The 20,113-nt window shown below is 42.3% G+C and overlaps 1 protein-coding gene across 1 annotated transcript in view; it reads left to right on the forward strand.

Moving 5' to 3' along the window:
- Nucleotides 1-20,113, forward strand: part of CFAP47 (cilia and flagella associated protein 47) — a 572,366-nt gene that overhangs the window by 161,679 nt on the left and 390,574 nt on the right. Inside the window, exons 33-37 of the mRNA XM_040424993.1 lie at nt 105-242; nt 4,255-4,441; nt 14,862-14,959; nt 15,050-15,166; nt 18,010-18,144. Of these exons, the coding sequence (XP_040280927.1) occupies nt 105-242; nt 4,255-4,441; nt 14,862-14,959; nt 15,050-15,166; nt 18,010-18,144 (675 nt within the window). The remainder of the gene's footprint in view (nt 1-104; nt 243-4,254; nt 4,442-14,861; nt 14,960-15,049; nt 15,167-18,009; nt 18,145-20,113) is intronic.

A 20,113-nucleotide genomic window follows, 5' to 3' on the forward strand; every position in this document is an offset into this window, starting at 1 on the left:
AAGTAATTTTCCCTAAGTCTTAAAAAGTGGCACAGTACAACGCCCACAGAACAAGCAGTCACATTCAGAGTCAATGTTAATTATGTTTTTTCTTTCCTTTTAAGGTTCAGATTCAAAAGCTTCAGCATTTAAATGAGAAGACTGCTGATCATATGGAAATCAATTTGCTTCATTTAAATAACAGCGTATTTCAGTCTGTGAGTAAACGTGTATGGACTGACATACTGTTACAGATATACAAGGTGAGAAACCCACTGATGATTGTTATTTACGGTTTATAGGTACCATCTACACAGTAGATACAAACTAGATCACACAAATTTGGCATCTTAGCTTATAAAAGGGAAGTCCTGATATTTAAAGGAGCACTCCAGCAAATGTATTTTTTGCACTTATAATGCTAACTTACCACCAATTTTCTAGCCATGTAATTTGTTTCATCTCAGATCACTTGCATCCATACATTTTGAACCCTTTCATCATGGCCACATGGTCATGTGATCTCCAGTCTGACCTCCAGTCTAGTGGATGCTTTCCCGTGTAGACAGGAGACCAGTCTCTCCTGTGTGGCTGACATCTTGTGAACTAGAAGATTATATCAGCACCTAATAAATGCCTCCTGGCAGCTCTCAGACACTTGCACTTCCCACCTAACTTTGCCATTCTTGTTCCTCTGCATGTCTCCTCATGCAGAGAGTGCTGCTAAAGATGTAGTTTCTACCTGATCTAAGTGTCAAGGAGAGCAGTGATATAGAAGGCAGGTATATACAATAACTCCCCTGACTCTCACTAACTGTCTATACTATCTATGTGTACACTCTCTACTGTATCCTATGACATCCTAGATAAAGCTTTTACATAGCTCTCTCTTGCCTCCTGCTTGTAATGATGGGGAGGGAGAAATCTATCACAAGCAGGAGGCAGGGAAGACAGGCTGAAGCTGCATCATACGAGAGACTGTGCAGTGCGAGTTTGGGGGCAGAAGTTCTATGTCATTGATCTCTCACTGGTTGCTTTTAGCTTGATGAAACACCACCACTTATGTCTCTGTGAACCTGTGCACAGTCATGTGGGCAGTGTCACTCAGCAGTTTACAGCTAACACTGCATGACTAAGGCTGTCAATCACTGATAGGACCACCCACATGACTCCTAAGCACAGTAAGAGCAGAGAGTCAAATGTATAAATTACAAGTTTTATTGAATCTTTTCATACAAAACTCTATATCACTCTGCTCAGCTCCTCCTGATCTATAACCTGCTGCCTGCAGATTGCGCTACATTTAGTGGTGACAGGTTCTGTCTATAATGTCCATACAAGCCAAATAGTAGTGCTAAATAATAAAAGCACTAAAACAGTAATGTCTGCATGGATATTTCCATCGAAAGCCAATATCTTTGGACATTTTTTACACGCCGCATACCTGCTTGTCATTATGATGAACCCTGTACTTAGGGAATGTAGACGCTTCTCTGTCACTTACCTTCAGAGTTAACAACTTCACAGCTGCATGTGCTTCTATGTAAAGGATTATCTGCCGTCTGTTTGATGAACAGAAGCAAATCCAGAATAAGCAAATCCAGTGATTAACTATGCTTAAACATATTGTGTGATACTGTTATTTTCAAGGTGTGAGTGAAGAAAATCCCTCTGTTTATTCTGTACCTATAATATGTAGTAATGGTGCAATGTACATAAGTCAGTATTCATTCTGGCTCAGTAATAAACTGTGGAGCTGTGCTCGTAAAATCCTTTGTACTCTGCAGTCAATACAGCACATAAGAAAATGCAAAACAAGGCCAGATGCCCCTTTAAATGCCAGTCTAATGTTTATGGAGAGCTCAGGACTCCAATAGATTACATAAAGAATAACTGGAAAACTAGGGGTTCTAATCCAGGTACCATTTCCCAACTGATCTTGGGTAGGCAACTGAGATGGAAACAAGTCGGGTAGTAGTAAGCACTTTTCAAGGGCAAATCGCCCTGTTCTTCAAGCACAATAGACTTATTATATTGTGCCTGACAAGGAGGTTGATTTGGTTATTTGGTTGGGAGACAGCGCCTGGATTCAGGCCCCTTCTTTTCCAGTTATTCCTTCCATGCCCCTGGCTCACTGCCAAATTAGCAAAGCTGGCTGTGGACCGTGGCTGCAGCTCCACGCCTCCTCTGGCAAAATGGACCTTGTATACTATGCGGACAAAGTTGTGATGTTCACAACACTCCAAGTTAAGGGCTTTACTTACTAACCACCAGTACCGCAACCAGGGAGTATTACACATGAGGCGCTGTCTCTGCTCTTTTTCTTTTTCCCAACAGATTACGTTGGAGAGAGGGAAAGATTGTGTGAATTTATTTTTTTCCCCCAATGCTTTTGTTGTCCTGGGAGATATGCCACAACTAGAGGTGTCTGTCAGAGGTCATTTTCTCTTCCCTTACCACTGAGAACATATACAGTTGCAAGAAAAAGTATGTGAACCCTTTGGAATGATATGGATTTCTGCACAAATTGGTCATAAATGTGATCTGATCTTTATCTAAGTCACAACAATAGACAATCACAGTCTGCTTAAACTAATAACACACAAAGAATTAAATGTTACCATGTTTTTATTGAACACACCATGTAAACATTCACAGTGCAGGTGGAAAAAGTATGTGAACCCTTAGACTAATGACATCTCCAATAGCTAATTGGAGTGAGGTGTCAGCCAACTGGAGTCCAATCAATGAGATGAGATTGGAGGTGTTGGTTACAGCTGCCCTAAAAAAAAAACACACACCAGTTCTGGGTTTGCTTTTCACAAGAAGCCTTGCCTGATGTGAATGATGCCTCGCACAAAAGAGCTCTCAGAAGACCTACGATTAAGAATTGTTGACTTGCATAAAGCTGGAAAGGGTTATAAAAGTATCTACAAGAGCCTTGCTGTTCATCAGTCCACGGTAAGACAAATTGTCTATAAATGGAAAAAGTTCAGCACTGCTGCTACTCTTCCTAGGAGTGGCCGTCCTGTAAATATGACTGCAAGAGCACAGCGCAGACTGCTCAATGAGGTGAAGAAGAATCCTAGAGTGTCAGCTAGACTTAAAAAAGTCTCTGGCATATGCTAACATCCATGTTTGCGAAGCTACGATACGTAAAACACTAAACAAGAATGGGTTTCATGGGAGGATACCACAGAGGAAGCCACTGCTGTCCAAACAAAAATCATTGCTGCACATTTACTGGCAAAATATTCTGTGGACAGATGAAACCAAAGTTGAGTTGTTTGGAAGAAACACACAACACTATGTGTGGAGAAAAAGAGGCACAGCACACCAACATCAAAACCTCACCCCAACTGTGAAGTATGGTGGTGGGGGCATCATGGTTTGGGGCTGCTTTGCTGCATCAGGTCCTGGACGGATTGCTATCATCAAAGGAAAAAATAATTCCCAAGTTTATCAAGACATTTTTCAGGAGAACTTAAGGCCACCTGTCTACCAGCTGAAGCTCAACAGAAGATGGGTGTTGCAACAGGACAACGACCCAAAGCATAGAAGTAAATCAACAACAGAATGGCTTAAACAGAAGAAAATACGCCTTCTGGAGTGGCCCAGTCAAAGTCCTAAACTCAACATGATTGAGATGCTGTGGCATGACCTCAAGAAAGCGATTCACACCAGACATCCCAAGAATATTGTTGAACTGAAACAGCTCTGTAAAGAGGAATGGTCAAGAATTACTCCTGACCGTTGTGCACGTCTGATCTATAACTACAGGAAACGTTTGGTTGAAGTTATTGCTGCCAAAGGAGGTTCAACCAGTTATTAAATCCAAGGGTTTACATACTTTTTCCACCTGCACTGTGAATGTTTACATGGTGTGTTCAATAAAAACATGGTAACATTTTAATTCTTTGTGTGTTATTAGTTTAAGCAGACTGTGATGGTCTATTGTTGTGACTTAGATGAAGATCAGATCACATTTTATGACCAATTTGTGCAGAAATCCATATCATTCCAAAGGGTTCACATACTTTTTCTTGCAACTGTACATGCTTAGCTAAACTGAATATGTATGTGTATGGGGGAGTCGAGAGAGAGTTGTTGGCTATTGAAGGTGTATGATCACCCTGAGATGCAAGGGACATTGAAAGAACTGGGGCTATCTGCTCATATTGCCTGTTGTTGGTGTGGAATGTCATCCATACTAAGCAATCAGAATAAAGTATTTTTTTAAGTAGTTTTTATTTAATGCTGTTCCATCTTTTTCAGGTGTTCATCCTTTCACGCGTTACACAGAGAAAGAATGATGATGACAATGTGATAGATTGCATGCCAAAAATCAGTTCAGAACCATTATCAAGCAACATATATTCAACTTCAGAGATAATTCTTCTTACTTGGCTCAATGTCCATTATGAAAAGATGAGAAAAGTGGCATGGAGAAATTGTAAAAAAGGTGAGACAATTGAAACGTTATTATTCTGTTGCAATGTTACCATGTGGAGCTTAGATGAAAGAGAGAAAATTCCTCACAGTGCTGGTTTCCACCATCGTATCATTCCTGGTGATAAGTAAATCTGGAAGTCTTCATTCTTGTCTCATTGTGATGGCAGTTTAAAAGTTTATTTAAAAGTGAGGTTACGTCAAAAGAGTTTAAGTCAAGAAATGATATCATTAATATCATATTAATTTACAAGGATTAACTTCTGTCTCACCAACTTCAAATTGTTATCCAGAAGTGGACTTGTATCTTTGGGGAATGTGTACCAACATGCAGGGTCCTCGGAGCTTTGACACAGAGCATTCCATTGTGCAAGATTATGTGAAAATATATATTTAACAGAGTAAGAAACTCATAAGAAGTATACATATATTTATGAGTATATAACATTGACATTTGATTAGTGAGATTAGATTTTGGTCCTATTTGGCCAAATCGCCCATTCTATTTGTTCTGTGTGTGAATACATGTTACGCTGAGCGCTCCGGGTCCCCTGCTGGTCTCGGAGCGCTCACAGCGTATGTCCCCAGGCAGCACTCCAGTGTCTCGGCGTGTGTGCGTCCTCGCTCTCTAGGGCGCGCGCGCTCCGGGACTCTTAGATTCAAAGGACCAGTGCACCAGTGATTGGTGCCTGGTCCAAAGGGGTTATTAAGGGTTAAGGTTGTGAGAGGCAGTGCTGACTTAATTAGGCTGCACCTGTGCACTGCCCATTTATACCTTCTCCTCCCACAGCCTTCTGCCGGATCTTTGTGCCTTGTGCCTCAGAGAAAGCGTTCCCTATGATGTTAGTTTGCCTTACCTGTTGCCGTACCCGTTGCTGCCGTCCACTCGCTTTTGAACCTTTGCCGCCTGCCATGACCGCTGATTCGTCCGACTACGCTCTTGCCTTCTCCCTGTGTACCACGCCTTATCAGTTGCCAGAGAGGTCGAGTTGTTACTAGGGGACACGACCTGGTAGTTACCGCCGCGGCAAATCCATCCCGCCGCGGCAAATCCATCCCGGGCTCTGGTGAAGACCAGTAACTGCTTAGAACCGGTCCTCTAGTACAACCCGCGCCATCGCCTCTTTGGTGCAGAGGATTCACTACCTGTCCTGCCAGTTCGTGACAGTAAGATCCGGCCATGAATCCCACTGATGTTCCCCTGCCAAGCCTGGAGGACCTCACCACCATTGTGGCCCAGCAGGGTCAACAGCTGGCCCAGTTGACCGCTATGTTGCAGCAGCTCCTGCCTTCTCTGCAACAGCCAGCTCCTCCGTCTGCTCCTGCTGCATCACCTCCGCCTGCAGTTACCACCGGTTCCAGAATCCGTTTGTCCCTACCAGACAAATACTGTATGACGGAGATCCTAAGCAGTGCCGTGGGTTCTTGTCACAGTGCTCTCTCCACCTCGAGCTTCTGTCCGACCAGTTTCCTTCTGAGCGAGCCAAGGTAGCCTTTATTCTCAGTTTACTGTCCGGGAAGGCCCTGGCCTGGGCTACACCACTATGGGACCGCGCAGATCCTGCCACCGCATCCGTCCAGAGCTTCTGCTTAGAGTTCCGGAATGTTTTTGAGGAGCCTGCCCGGGTTACCTCCGCAGAGACTGCCTTACTAAATTTGACCCAAGGAGGTTCTTCCGTGGGTGACTATGCCATTCAGTTCCGCACTCTGGCCTCTGAGCTGAACTGGAACAATGAAGCCCTTTGTGCCACCTTCAAGAAAGGACTTAACAGTGAAGTAAAGGACCTTCTGGCTGCACGTGAGCTTCCTTCCACTCTTTGTGACCTCATCTTGCTGGCCACTAGGATAGACAAACGTTTCGCCGAAAGACAGGAGGAACTCCTCCTTGAAAAGGAAAAAGCTCGTCCTAGACGCTTTCCTCGTCTGGCTCCCGTTTTTCCGCATCCACCTCAACCCGCTACTGGGTTTTCCGCTGTGGAAGCCATGCAGGTAGATCGGTCACGCTTGACTCCGCAAGAACGAAGCCGCCGCAGAAACGAGAACCTGTGTCTGTACTGTGCCAGTACCGAGCACTTCCTTAGAGATTGTCCTCTCCGTTCACCGCGTTCGGGAAACGCTCGCACCTAGTAAGCGTGGGAGAGGCGTTGCTAGGTGTGGATTCTTCCTCTCCACGTCTCATCATACCCGTGCAGTTGATCATCTCTTCCAAGTCCTCTTTCTCCGCAGCCGCCTTCTTGGATTCCGGTTCAGCTGGCAACTTCATTCACGCCACCTTGGTTGACAAGTACCGTATTCCAGTAATCCGTCTACCCAAGCTGTTTTTCATCTCTACTGTTAATGGTGAGAGACTCTCAGCCACCGTGCAGTTCCGTACCCAGCCTCTACAGATGGACATCGGAATATTTCATACCGAGACTTTAGAGCTTTTTGTCCTTCCCTTCTGTTCTTCCGAACTCCTCCTGGGTCTGCCGTGGCTTCAACATTCATAGTCCTGTCCTGAATTGGTCCACTGGTGAGATCCTGCGTTGGGGCTCCTCCTATTCGGACCGCTGTCTCAAGCCTGCTCTGGTCAAACAGAACCCGCAAGTTTCTCCGCCTTCTGGGCTGCCCAAGCCATACCATTCCTTCACGGATGTCTTCTGCAAGAAACAAGCTGAGGTTCTTCCTCCTCACCGATCCTATGATTGCCCGATCGACCTGATACTCGGTTCTACTCCACCTCGGGGCAGAATTTATCCTCTCTCACCTCCTGAGACTCTTGCCATGTCCGACTATATACGTGAGAACCTACAGAGAGGATTCATAAGAAAATCTTCTTCTCCTGCTGGGGCCGGTTTTTTCTTCGTGACAAAAAAAGACGGCTCCCACCGCCCCTGCATTGACTACAGAGGTCTTAATAAAATTACCATCAAGAACCGTTACCCTCTGCCTCTAATCTCTGAGCTATTTGATCGTCTCCGAGGGGCTAAGATCTTCACTAAATTGGACCTCCGAGGGGCCTATAATCTGATCCGTATCCGTGAGGGAGACGAATGGAAGACCGCCTTTAACACAAGGGACGGCCATTTTGAGTGGATGCCTCCTCGGTGGGAGCCGGAGCCGTCCTCACCTAGAAGTCTTCCCGGGGCAAGACTTCAACTTGTGGCTTCTTTTCAAAAACATTCTCTTCCGCAGAGAGAAATTACTCCATTGGGGACAGGGAACTGCTGGCTATTAAATTGGCACTAGAGGAATGGAGACATTTACTCGAGGGCGCCACACATCCTGTGTACATCTTCACGGACCACAAGAACCTGGCTTATCTCCAGTCTGCTCAGAGATTAAATCCCCGTCAGGCTCGTTGGTCTCTGTTCTTCGCCCGCTTTAACTTTGAGATCCATTTTCGTCCGGCTTGCAAGAACATTAGGGCAGATGCTCTGTCTCGCTCCTCTGATGTGGTGGGCGACGAGTTAACACCTCGATATATTATCCCTCCAGAACGCCTTATTACAGTCGCTCCCGTAGACCTGCGCCTTCTTCCTCCTGGCAAATCCTACGTACCTCCACGTCAGCGGCTGCGAATTCTCAAGTGGGGCCACGCCTCCCCTTTTGCCGGTCATCCAGGGGTGCTAAAGTCTCTCCAACTTATCTCCCAAAGGCACTGGTGGCCTTCTCTGAAGGAAGATGTCTCGGACTTCGTCCAGGCCTGTATGATTTGCGCCCGGGATAAATCGCCTCGCCAGAGACCAGCGGGTCTCCTCTTGCCTCTACCTGTTCCTGAAGTTCCCTGGTCTCACATCGCCATGGACTTTATTACTGATCTTCCCTCCTCCCATGGCAAGTCCGTTATTTGGGTCGTGGTGGATCGCTTCTCCAAGATGGCTCACTTTGTACCCCTGTCTACCCTCTGCACCTATGTTGGCCAAACAATTTTTCCAACACATCTTCCGTCTCCATGGCCTTCCCAAACATATTGTCTCGGATCGTGGGGTACAATTCGTCTCCAAATTCTGGAGGGCTCTATGTGCCCAGCTCGGGATCAAATTGGACTTTTCTTCTTCGTACCACCCTCAATCTAACGGCCAAGTAGAACGGGTGAACCAGATTTTTGGTGACTATCTGCGTCACTTTGTATCCTCTCGCCATGACGACTGGGCTGATCCATTGTACAGCTGGGGCTTGTAGTCCTACACATACAACATGCTGCTGAGTGTCCCAGCAGGCAGACATATCACTCAGGGCAGACTTATTCACTCCCTTTGCAGAGCAGGGGGAGGAGCAGAGATTATTGTTATTGCAGGTGAACAAAGGGCCAGAAGAGAACCAGGGAAATTAGGAAATATAATTTTTTTAACCTAAAACTTGCTTAGCTCAGTTATATATTGCTGCTATATTATTATTTTTTTCATAACTCAGGCAACCCCTTTAATTAGATTTGCATAACTAGTCCTCAATAGCTAATAATTAATAATAAAACACAAGGGAAAAAATGCCACCTTTATTGATTATGATTTTTTATAGAATCCTGCTTTTTCCTGTGCATATTGGTCATGGGGAATGGGATACACAATACAATATATGGCATCTCTGTGTAATCAGAGCAATGAAAAATTGCCGTGACCAAAGCAAAACTGACTTCACTAGCAAATTAAATTTACACGGTCCAGCAATTGTCACGAACCAGCGGGTGTGAACCCACTGTGCCACGTGTCCTACCTCCTCTAAGGGCTTGTCTAAGTGAACCCCTCGATCTTCACAGTACCCCTGAGAAGGATAGGCACACGAGGCAGTTGGTCCAGGCGGACCAGGAGGTACCTGAGAAAGGTACCTGAGGTACAAGTGTTGTCAGCAGGCTAAGTCGTTACCAGGAGCAACAGTGCAGGACCAAAGAATGAGGCAGAGGCGAAGTCAGACGGGAAAAAGGTCAGGGCAGGCGGCACAGCTACAGGTCCGGCAATCCGGATTTGCAACAGGAGAGTCAAGGCAAGCAGGCAGGGATCAAATTGGTAGCAGAATCCAGGAACACAAGTACGAGTCAGAAACACAAGCGGATATCAGGAACCTTAGCAGGACACAAGGACCTTGACACTGAGGATTGGTCCGCGACATCACATGACCTAACCAAGTCAAATAAAGTCAAATAAAGGGCAGGAAGTGATGCGCTCGCTTTTAAGGAAGTGCTGCAGGAAACACGCAGAAAGCATGCTGTGGTCAGGGCTGAGAGGAAACTGTGGAGCTGATCCCCGATCAACAGTACCTACACAGACAGGGCCCAATACTGCAGCGGCGAATGGGAAGCACTGGGCGCAGATCACTGCTGAACACGGCGCCTGGGACCGCGGCAATAAGAGGGGGAACAGCGGCGCACAGAAGCCGCTGTTACAGCAGTGTTTTGGTGCTTCTGGAATCTTATTAGTACTGTTACCATAAAACCGTGCAGAGCTAGCACTGCTGAATAACTTGCTTTCTATGGAATATTTACTGGTAACTTGCAAATATAGTGTCTAGAGACATATGCAATGCCCTTTTTTTCTAGCACATTTTATGGTTTCTCTAGGACAGTGGTGGAGAACCTATGGCATACGTGCCAGAGGGGGCACTTAGAGCCCTCTTTGTGGGCACACGGCTCTGTGTGGGCCATGCGTAGGGTTACCACCTGTGCATTATTACTAATGAATGCTTCCATTGTGCAGTTCTCATTAATACAGTCTTTACCCCCTCTTCTGCTTGTGTTAAAAAATAAATAAATAAAACTCACCTGATCCATTTGATCGCACCACGGGAAACACTTGCTGCTCACTAAAAGTGCAGGACAGGCCTGCGCTCCAGCGTGAAGACATTTTGCAGCATTGGATGCAGCAGGACCTGCAAAACTTCATCCAGTGAGCAGCGAGTGTTCACCACGGCACAAGTTTTATTTTATTTTTTATTTTTTTGCACAAGAACAGTGGGGGAAGGGGGCAATAATAATACTGTGGCCTGTAATGGAGGCATTATTAATATAGGGAGCCACTAATGAAGGAAAAATAATACTAGGGGCACTAATGGGGGCACTCATTTTACTAGGTGCTATTGATGGGGTCTTATTAATATTGGGGGCCACTAATGGGGCATTACTAATACTGGGGGCCACTAATGGGGTCCTTATTAATACTAAGGGCCACTTATTGGGCATTATTAATATAAAAGACCACTAATGGGGGCCATATTAATACTGGGGCCACTAGTGTGGCATTAATAATACTGGGGGCCACTAATGTGGGCCTTATTAATGCTATGGGCCACTTATGAGGCATTATTATTAATACTTGGGGCCACTAATGGGGACATTATTAATACTGAGGGGGGCAATTTTGGGTCATTATTAATACTGGGGGTCACTAATGTGGGCCTAATTAACACTGGGGGCCACTAATGGGGTATTTTTAATACTAGGGGTTGCCAATGGGGGCATTCATTTTACTGGGGCCTGTGTTAAGCCACGCTCCCACAGCTTAACTTGGTCAGTATTTTTTAGTATTCAGGTTAAATTGCTGTGTTAGCACTTTGCCATAAATAAGTGGGTTTTGGGTTGCAGTTTGGGCACTCAGTCTTTAAAAGGTTCACCATCACTGCTCTAGGCTGTAGAATGACATTGTGGATGGTAATAAAGACAGTGACCAGTTTCTGGTGGTTGTTGTATATGTCAGTTATTTCCTAAGGTGGCCATACACATACAATAAAGGTTGGTTGATTACTGAAGAACAATCTCCTGACAAATGATTCTTACTTAGCAGCAATGCAGCAGCATGTTAGTTCATATTGGCCTTTTACCGTCCTTAAAACTGGCTATACACTGGGCAATGGATGAAAGATCTTTACGGGACTGTTTCAGGAAAGTTTACTCTAGAGAGATCCTTTGTGGACTATGGTGAAACATTTAAACATGGCCAACTGCTTTCCAGATTTCTTTCCAGGCTAAAACTATTATTTGCTGTTAAACTTGACCCAATCGTTTAGGCTGAATCATTCCTTTTAATCAACTTTAGATTAATGTGTATGGGGTACCTTAGGGAGGACTTTGAGTAGGCTGAAACGTTGCCTGGGAATAAATTATTTGGAGTGCTGTCTCATTTTTTGGAAATATCTATCTATACAGTATAATATTTATTATATGAAAACAGTAATACCAAACTGACTTTTCAGAACTGTAATTTTCTGGCCATAATTTTTTTGGGGAAATTGAAAAAATGGTAAAACTATATTCAGTATGTGTAAATAGGCTGTTGCCTTGGAGGAATGACACAAGCATGTCACTTTACTATATATTGATTTTTTTTTTTTATTCAAAATTATTATTTTCCGAGGCTTTGTGGGGCTCACAGCTTCTTGGAAACTTATTTTTTTACCATTCTACTTTTGTGTTTTTTTTTTTATATTTATTTTTCTCATTATAATTGAATTATGTGAATATGTCCATAATGCTTTTACTTTACTGTGTAATACAGATTGACCTCCATATGGATTGACCTGTTGAGTCTTGAGGTTAAGAGATAATGATCTCTGCTTTATTCTGTACATAAGAATTTTTGTGTTGAGACAGAGTTATGATATAAATGTTGTACAATAAGAATTGTATTTATTTGTGCATTATTGTTATTGTTTGTCACCATTATCACCAAGCAGCAAATTATGCTTATGTTGCAGGGTTGTGAGAATAGCATCGGCTCAAGGCCACCTGTAATTAGTTTTCTGTGTATACCAGATATTGGCTCTCTATTCGTACACAAGGTTCTCCGAGGTCATTGTATTGGTCTATTCACACAGCTGTGGAAGCTTTATTGTAGTCATAGAGTTGAAAGAAGAATAGTTATTAGAAACTGAAAGGCTGATGGTGCTTTCAGAACATTATTATGATGTTGCAGAAATGAATACACAGTATCACACTTAGCATTGTGTGGCACATTCATTGTCTGGAACCAGCACTCTGCATAATCTAAAAAAAAATCAGCCTTCACTGTCTGGTATTATTTGTTTAAATGCATAGTACTCACAGCATCCACATTTAGAACTACTCCAAAGGATGGCCCACACATACTAATACTGTCTAAAACAGGCATCCTCAAACTGCGGCCCTCCAGCTGTTGCAAAACTACAACTCCCAGCATGCCCGAACAGCCTACAGGAATCAGCCTACAGCAGGGCATTGTAGGAGTTGTAGTTTTGCAACAGCTGGAGGGCTGCAGTTTGAGGATGCCTGGTCTAAAAGTAAGACCGTGTAAATGTATCTATTACAGTTAAAAACAATTAGAAATCAGGCAGCACACTCACATGAAAAATAGAGGTGTTTATTCACCCATGCTGGAAGCGTGACCTTTCGGCTCTATACTGGAGCTTTTCTCAAGCAACAAGTGGTAGTGGTTACAACAAATTTATACAAAAATGCATGTGCATCAAATTAGTAATTAATAAATAATTATGTAAAAAAAAATCAATACAAAAAATTATCTATAGTGCAAAACATATATATGTGATAATGATTCCAGAAATAAATTGTCATACATGATTGTTCAAACATAGTAATACATGATATAAAGTGTAAAATGCATAAAAAGTGATAAATTCATATAGATGACAAAATGACCCTGACATGTGTAATAAATCAATACAAATTAGTGTCATTAGTTGGCAGAGAGGGAGGAGACTCACCAAAGGGGGCCACAGTAGTATAAACACGCCATATATGGTGTTCCATTGTAGAGACCGCGATTTCGCCATTTTCTGATTGACTATTATCACAGTTAGAGATGAGCGAAGTCTTGAAAAATTCAATTCAGCAAGTTCGTCGAAGTTAGCCAAGAAATTTGAATAGTTACAAATGAATTTGTCACAAATGGCTATAAATCAAGTATACCCAGGACACTCTGCCTTATGCCTCATGCACACGAACGTATTTTCTTTACGTGTCCCTTCCTTTTTTTTTTTTGCGGACCGTATACGGAACCATTTATTTCAATGGGTCCGCAAAAAAAAAGGAACGTACTCCGTGTGCATTCTGTTTCCGTATGTCCATATTTCCGTTCCACAAAAAAATAGAACATGTCCTATTATTGTCTGCATTACAGATAAGGATAGTACTGTTCTATTAGGGGCCAGCTGTTCCGTTCCGCAAAATACGGACTGCACACGGACATCATCCGTATTTTTTGCAGATCCATTTTTTAAAGACCGCAAAATACATATGGTCATGTGCATGAGGCCTTAGGGTACGGCCACATGGACCGGCCGTGCTTTGGACAGGTTGCAGCCATGCTGCGGTGAAGAACCACAGCCAATTAGCGTGCAGCTGCTTTAATAAAGAAGATCGCACTATATAGTCCACGTTCATTGTTAATGGCCGTGCGGCACCTTTAAACAGGGGCTGTTGCTGGTATTGGGTTTTGCTGGTTAGGTCGGGGCACAATATGCAAATTATTGCTGTTCTTGCCTCCAGGTTATTTGACAGTAAACACAGAATATTAATCAGCTCTGGCATACCCACTTCTCTAATCCTAGTGCTCTCCTGCCCTACAGGTGGGAGCCCTTCTTCTGCCATCTGCTTTTCCTCATTTTCCACATCATCTAATATAGATGACAATATGTCACCAGGAACATCCATCTCCTCCTTTATTTGCATATTGCTGACTTTTCTAGGACATGGAGACTTTGAAGAGTGATTTGGAAGAAGTAAAGCCAGCAAAAGATGAGGATGGTCATCATTAAGACCTTGCCCCCCTAAGGGGTGCAGATTGGCTGGCATTGGTTGGCATGCTGGCAGTGGAATAATAAAAGCTTCCATCTTATTGGTATTGAATTACATTTACGGCTGATGTAAGAATAAGTAATTTTAGGGATAATTAAATAAAACTGACGCAGCATAAGTCACCCTGCACTATCCCTGTACTCTCCCTGCAACACTGTCCCTAGTGCAGTGATGGTGAACCTTTTAGAGACTGAGTGCCCAAACTGCAACCCAAAACCCACTTATTTATTGCAAAGTGACAACATGGCAATTTAACCTGAATACCAATATAGTATATCTTCCATGTACTTTATCAGTTAGTTATAATAGCCTACCTACATTAAATTTGCTGCCTGTGCCGTTCATAGTGCGCAGGGCTAATGAATGGCAGGAAAAGTCTAAGGCATATTGGTACACCACAGACTTTTTCCAGGATGCCGGTGCCCACAGAGAGGGCTCTGAGTGCTGCCTCTGGCAGGCACCCGTGCCATAGGTTCGTCACCACTGCCCTAGCACATGAGCGCTTGCCACATCTCTTCCTATGCTCAGATCACAAGACTGTGTGTGGCCGCATCTAGCACTTTACATACAACACCATACTACCACTTATACTAACTTTGTTATCAAAAATCTAGCATTGATGGTTAATAAGTGTATAATTAAAGGCACATCATTTATTTTTTTTTTTATCTAGGTGACATACCACCCACGAGATGGATTATGAACTTTGATAAAGACCTTTTGGACGGCCTTGTTCTCGCTGCTCAGGTGGCAGCATATTGTCCATATCTTGTGAGTACCGGTTCTTGTGTAGTCAGTGCACTATGTATTGTCCTTTATAATGTTCTCTACTAATAAAACTCTCATTTTATTTGATTTCAGATTTTAACTCACTTCATAAGTATGTACACCAACCCAGAGACGCCAGAGCAGTGTCTACACAATTGTCTGATTCTAGTCAGTGCATTCCGGGTTGTCGGTCTTAACATTGATATACAGGTGATTTTTTTTTAACTGCTTTATGTAGAGCAATTCATTTCATCCTTTCGACAATATTCTTTGCTGATGGAATTGTCAGTGGGGCATGCATTTCAAGGTTGTTTTTATGTTGAGCGTCACAAAATTACACTGATTTCCAAGGAAAAACAGCTGCAAAAAGGTATTTTACAGAGTTCCACGGAAATCATTTGACCCATATTATAAATATGTAAACTGCTAGTAGCAATGTTTCTTTTACTAGATGCTGGAAAACCATTTGACTAAAAGAATTAGCTTTGCATGAAATGTGCTTAAAACAGATCTGTAAAATGAAGATAGCACATGGCGACCATAAAGTGTTATCAGGACAGGGGTGAGGACACCAGTGTAACACCAACTTGGTGCTCACTTCCTTAGGTTGTATAAGCGCCCTCCCAAATGGTTCTCTGACAAACTCAAACCTTAAAATGCTGCTGAATGAGCTTCTATAAAAAGAAATGGGTCCAGAATTTTCTACCGGGCAAGAAACAGCAAAAGTTCCAAACAAAAGAAAGTTCTGCAGGTTTCCCTTATTGCTGTTGGACACATGTGTCTCATGAACAGAGTGTTCTCTTTCTCTGGCCATTGCTTTGTTTTACATTCTTAGTAAAGCAGATCTGTCAATTTAATATGCTGCCCTATGATTAATGTATTCATAAGTGGAGAGCTCCACCACCCATGCCACTCTCCACCCCATGTCGCACATCGGGGGGGGGGGGGATGTATGTATGTATGCATAGCAGCCTGTCATCCACTGCCCTACGGAGCAGGGAGCATTCTTCTGACTCTGAGTTTGAACTTCTAAATATTAGTCTTTCAGCTCTCTTATTAGCCAAAGCGCACAAAGTTTTTTGTGCCAAAGTGTGTACTAGGAATGTCTTTAGATGTAATTTGTGGCTCTACAGGACTTCTGTATATTGTTTCTAGCATCACATGTCCTCTATTTGTGGTCAAAAATACCTAATACTTGTTTACCCATGTTAATCAGCCTTTGTAGGAGTTTTTTTTAGGTTGGTGGAAGCCATTCATATACAAGGTCTCCATTGACGACCAATCTTCAGAGCTCAGATTAAAGAGAACACTTCAGCACGAGATGCAGTACCATAGAGCAGAAGGAGCTGAGCATTGATATAGTGTTTTATGGGAAAAGATTCAGTATAACTTGTAATTTATACGTTTTAAATCTCCTATCTTTTAGAGCTAAAAGTGGCCTATTCATCTATTATCAATGATTTATAGCATTCTCTGTGTAAATGTGTATACAGAGATAGCCGTAAGTCACTTATAAGACAGCCCCCTTGTACAACTGAGCTCATAAAAAGCAGAGACTTAAATGTATACATTTACACATCATATTACACTGAACATGATCATAGCTTTTCCAAAATAGGAAATCACTATTCTCCAAAGGGAGTAAACTGCATATATACAGTAATGATGACAAGCTCGCATCAACAATAGCGAAACCTAATAGAAACGGGACCCCTTGTGTTGGAGGCCCTGACTTGTACATAGACATACAGAAGCACCACTAATAAAGCCAAACCCATTTGACATGCAAAAAACACAATTCATACGCAGTGATATGGTGACTGGGTGGGTACTTATAGTAAATCCATGAAAGTCCCAGTACCCTACTCCAAAGTTCCAACGCATTTCCTCATTTGGCAATGGTTGATCAGAGGACAATATTAAATGACATACACAAATAAGTAGTGTGCAGTACAAATTACAGAACATAAAACTTGACATATGTAGCTAAAGGTTGCCTATATTGACTGTACAGGATACCGGAATCAGATGATTCATGAAAAGGCCATTAGAGTTATGCTGAAGCCATCAATACAGGCATCCTGTGTTACATTTTATTTATTTTGTCAATTTATACAGTACGTTCTGTAATTTGAAATGCACACCACTTATTTGTGTACACTTATTTGTGTGCAGTAATTTTTTATGCAAGTTTTTAAGGCCATTTACAGGCAGCATGTTATAGAGCAGGAGGAGCTGAGCATATAAATATATATATATATATATATATATATATATATATATATATATACACACACACAGTAGTTTCATTTAAATCCTTGCTCATTCGGACTTTGAAGTCAAGAGGGAGGTCCTATAAACCTTGAACTAAAATCTCAGAATGAGCACAAATTTTATGTGAATACAAGTTATACAGAATCTTTTCCCATAAAACTATTAGGGAAAACTATATCAATCTGCTCAGCTCCTCCTGCTCTATAATATCCTGCCTGCAGTTGAAACACCATGTTCAACCTGACAGGTTCCCTTTAAAGAGGTTATACAAGAGTGCAATACTGATGACCAATCTTCAGGGTAGGTCTTCAATATCTGATTGGTGGGGGTCCAACACCCAGCACCACAACCAGTCAGCTGTTTGAAGACACCATGGCACTCTGGTCAGCTCACCAAGCACAGTGTTGTACAATATATAGTGGCTGTGCTTGGTATTGCAGACTAGTCCCATATACTAGAATGTGACTAATCTGAACTTAGGCCATGTGACTAATGAACATGACGTCACTGGACTAGGAAGAGGCCATAACGCTCACTGGAGCACTGCAGCCTCCTCAAACAGCTGATTGCCAGGGGGGCAGGGAATCGGACACACACAAATATTAATCAGCTATCTGGAGAATTTGTTTATTTGCTTATTTTCAATTATTTCTAATATTGAATTACAACTGACATATGACATAGGGTACAGTGAACAAAATACAGTATGCCATTTCTTTTAATATACTGCCCAGCATATTTACTGATTGTCATGCACATACATTCTATCTTCTATGCAGGCCACAGACATATGTGATCCAAACCCAGTGACAATGCTGATGTTGTGTGTATACCTACATGAAAACCTTCCCCTTTATGTTCCTAAGAAGACAATTACGTTTGATGGGGCTCTTCACCAAACAATTTCACGCCAGGTGACTAAGTGTCTACTGCTAATGCTTTTACTGGATGCTGACATCCTAGCCACCTCTTATCCGTTGGAGTGCTCATCTTCCTCCTATCATGTCACTTTTCCAAGTAACGGAGAGTAGCATAAAAGCACAATAATTGTCAGCAGGATGTGTACACAACCCACACATTGAAGCTGCCGTCTGGGTTCAAGTACAGTAATTTGGCTTTCGACCAGAGACAGAACAGATTTTCCTCACTGTTCTGATTTACGCTGTTCAGTTGGGACCAGACTGACTTGGAAATAAAGATAGAAATCCATTCAAGGGGTCAAGATTTCCAATTTCCAGACATGACACTTTCATTTTGTGAGAAGCCTCATATCTTTCAGTCAGGTCTCACCACTTTTGGATGTTTTAAAAAATAAAGTACTTACAGACCCCTATTGGTATTTTTAGCTATCAGCCATTTATTTCCTGGGTCAGTGTCACAGCTTTTATCTCTAAGCCCGAGAGAAAAAGAAAAAGAAAAATGATTACACTTTACACAGTTATTTTAGATGACCACCTTTACTTATGTAAATATGCAAACAGGACTTAGGTCTTATAGCAAAGGCCAAACATATAACCAGTACAGAATAGTGCACAGAACACCTTGTATAACACAATTACCAGAACAATATCTAAAATTACAAAAAAAAAGGCAGAAAACATACCCTTACCAGTAAATGGTGATAATAGAGTGGTCAATGCCTCGGGTACATGAAAAGTAAAGAAACTGATATACATAGTATTACAACATACAAAAAAGGAACAAGCAACATAGACAGGTAAAGGAACCCCAGATGAAGTAATAGCTGTATGCTGTTAATATACTGTTTATTTGAGTCGTGTCCTTTAGCTGTCTATGGTGCTTGTTCCTTTATGATGTTTTGGGAATATAATCATGTAAGCGGCATTACTAGAGAATATCAGCACAGGCTATATTAGTGAGTGATATGTAGTCAAGCTACATACATATTAGTCAACAGTAGCCAGAAAGTGGCCAGCCCCTTTAACCACGTAACTGTTCTGCCCAAGCTCAGCTTGGGCTGTGGGAAAAGTACTGAGCTCAGGCAGAAAGTGGAGGGGGGGGGGGGGGGGAGGCTGCTTAAGATGCTGCTATCTCCTGAATGGTAGCAGCTAGAAACATCCAGGCTGGCATTCCATGCTTTCGTACAAGACCAAAATGACAGCATTAGTCAAAGCAAGCAACAGAGGAGATATAACTTTTAGAAATTGAGTCGGGAATAATCTCGGGTAAAACCTGCTTTTAATTTTACTTTTATCTGCATTCACTGCATCCCAATTTCTAACAGTGATATCTTCCCATGAACCGAAGCGATTGCTGTCATTCTGGTATTGTCTGAAAGCTTGTACCAAACCAGAGATATGAACAGCTAAAGCTGTCCCCCCCCCCCCCCCCCCCCCCCATCTCCTGTCAGTCAGAGTATGAAGGAGCAGTTACAGAGCGGACAGCTGCAGGAGGAAAGGAAAATAGTAAAAATATATAGAAATGGGGTATTATAATCAGTGTACGGAGCCACAAAATAAAATTATGTTATTTTTACCACACAGTGAACAACGTAAATAAATTCGACAAAATAATGTAAAAATCTCAGATTTTTTATTTTTCCCCCTAAAATAAAATAATAAAAGTTATTTAATACACTATATATATTTATATCCTAAAATGGTTCCTAAAAAACCTACAACTAATCCCACAAAATAAAAATTAGATTTATTTTTTAAAAAGATACGACTGCTAAAACACAAAGAAGGAAAATATTATTAGTCCTTAAGGCTAAAATTAATTATGTCCCTAAGGGGTTAAAAATGCAATAGTGTCTCCTCTGTTGTACGCCAACAAGATTTACTGCAGACACACATTACAAATCTACAATAAAAAAAAGTGACATTTTTGGGAGGGTTTTTGCAATTCTAACGGGACTGTTAA

Source organism: Bufo bufo, chromosome 3 (assembly GCF_905171765.1).
Source record: "Bufo bufo chromosome 3, aBufBuf1.1, whole genome shotgun sequence".
NCBI lineage: Eukaryota > Metazoa > Chordata > Amphibia > Anura > Bufonidae > Bufo > Bufo bufo.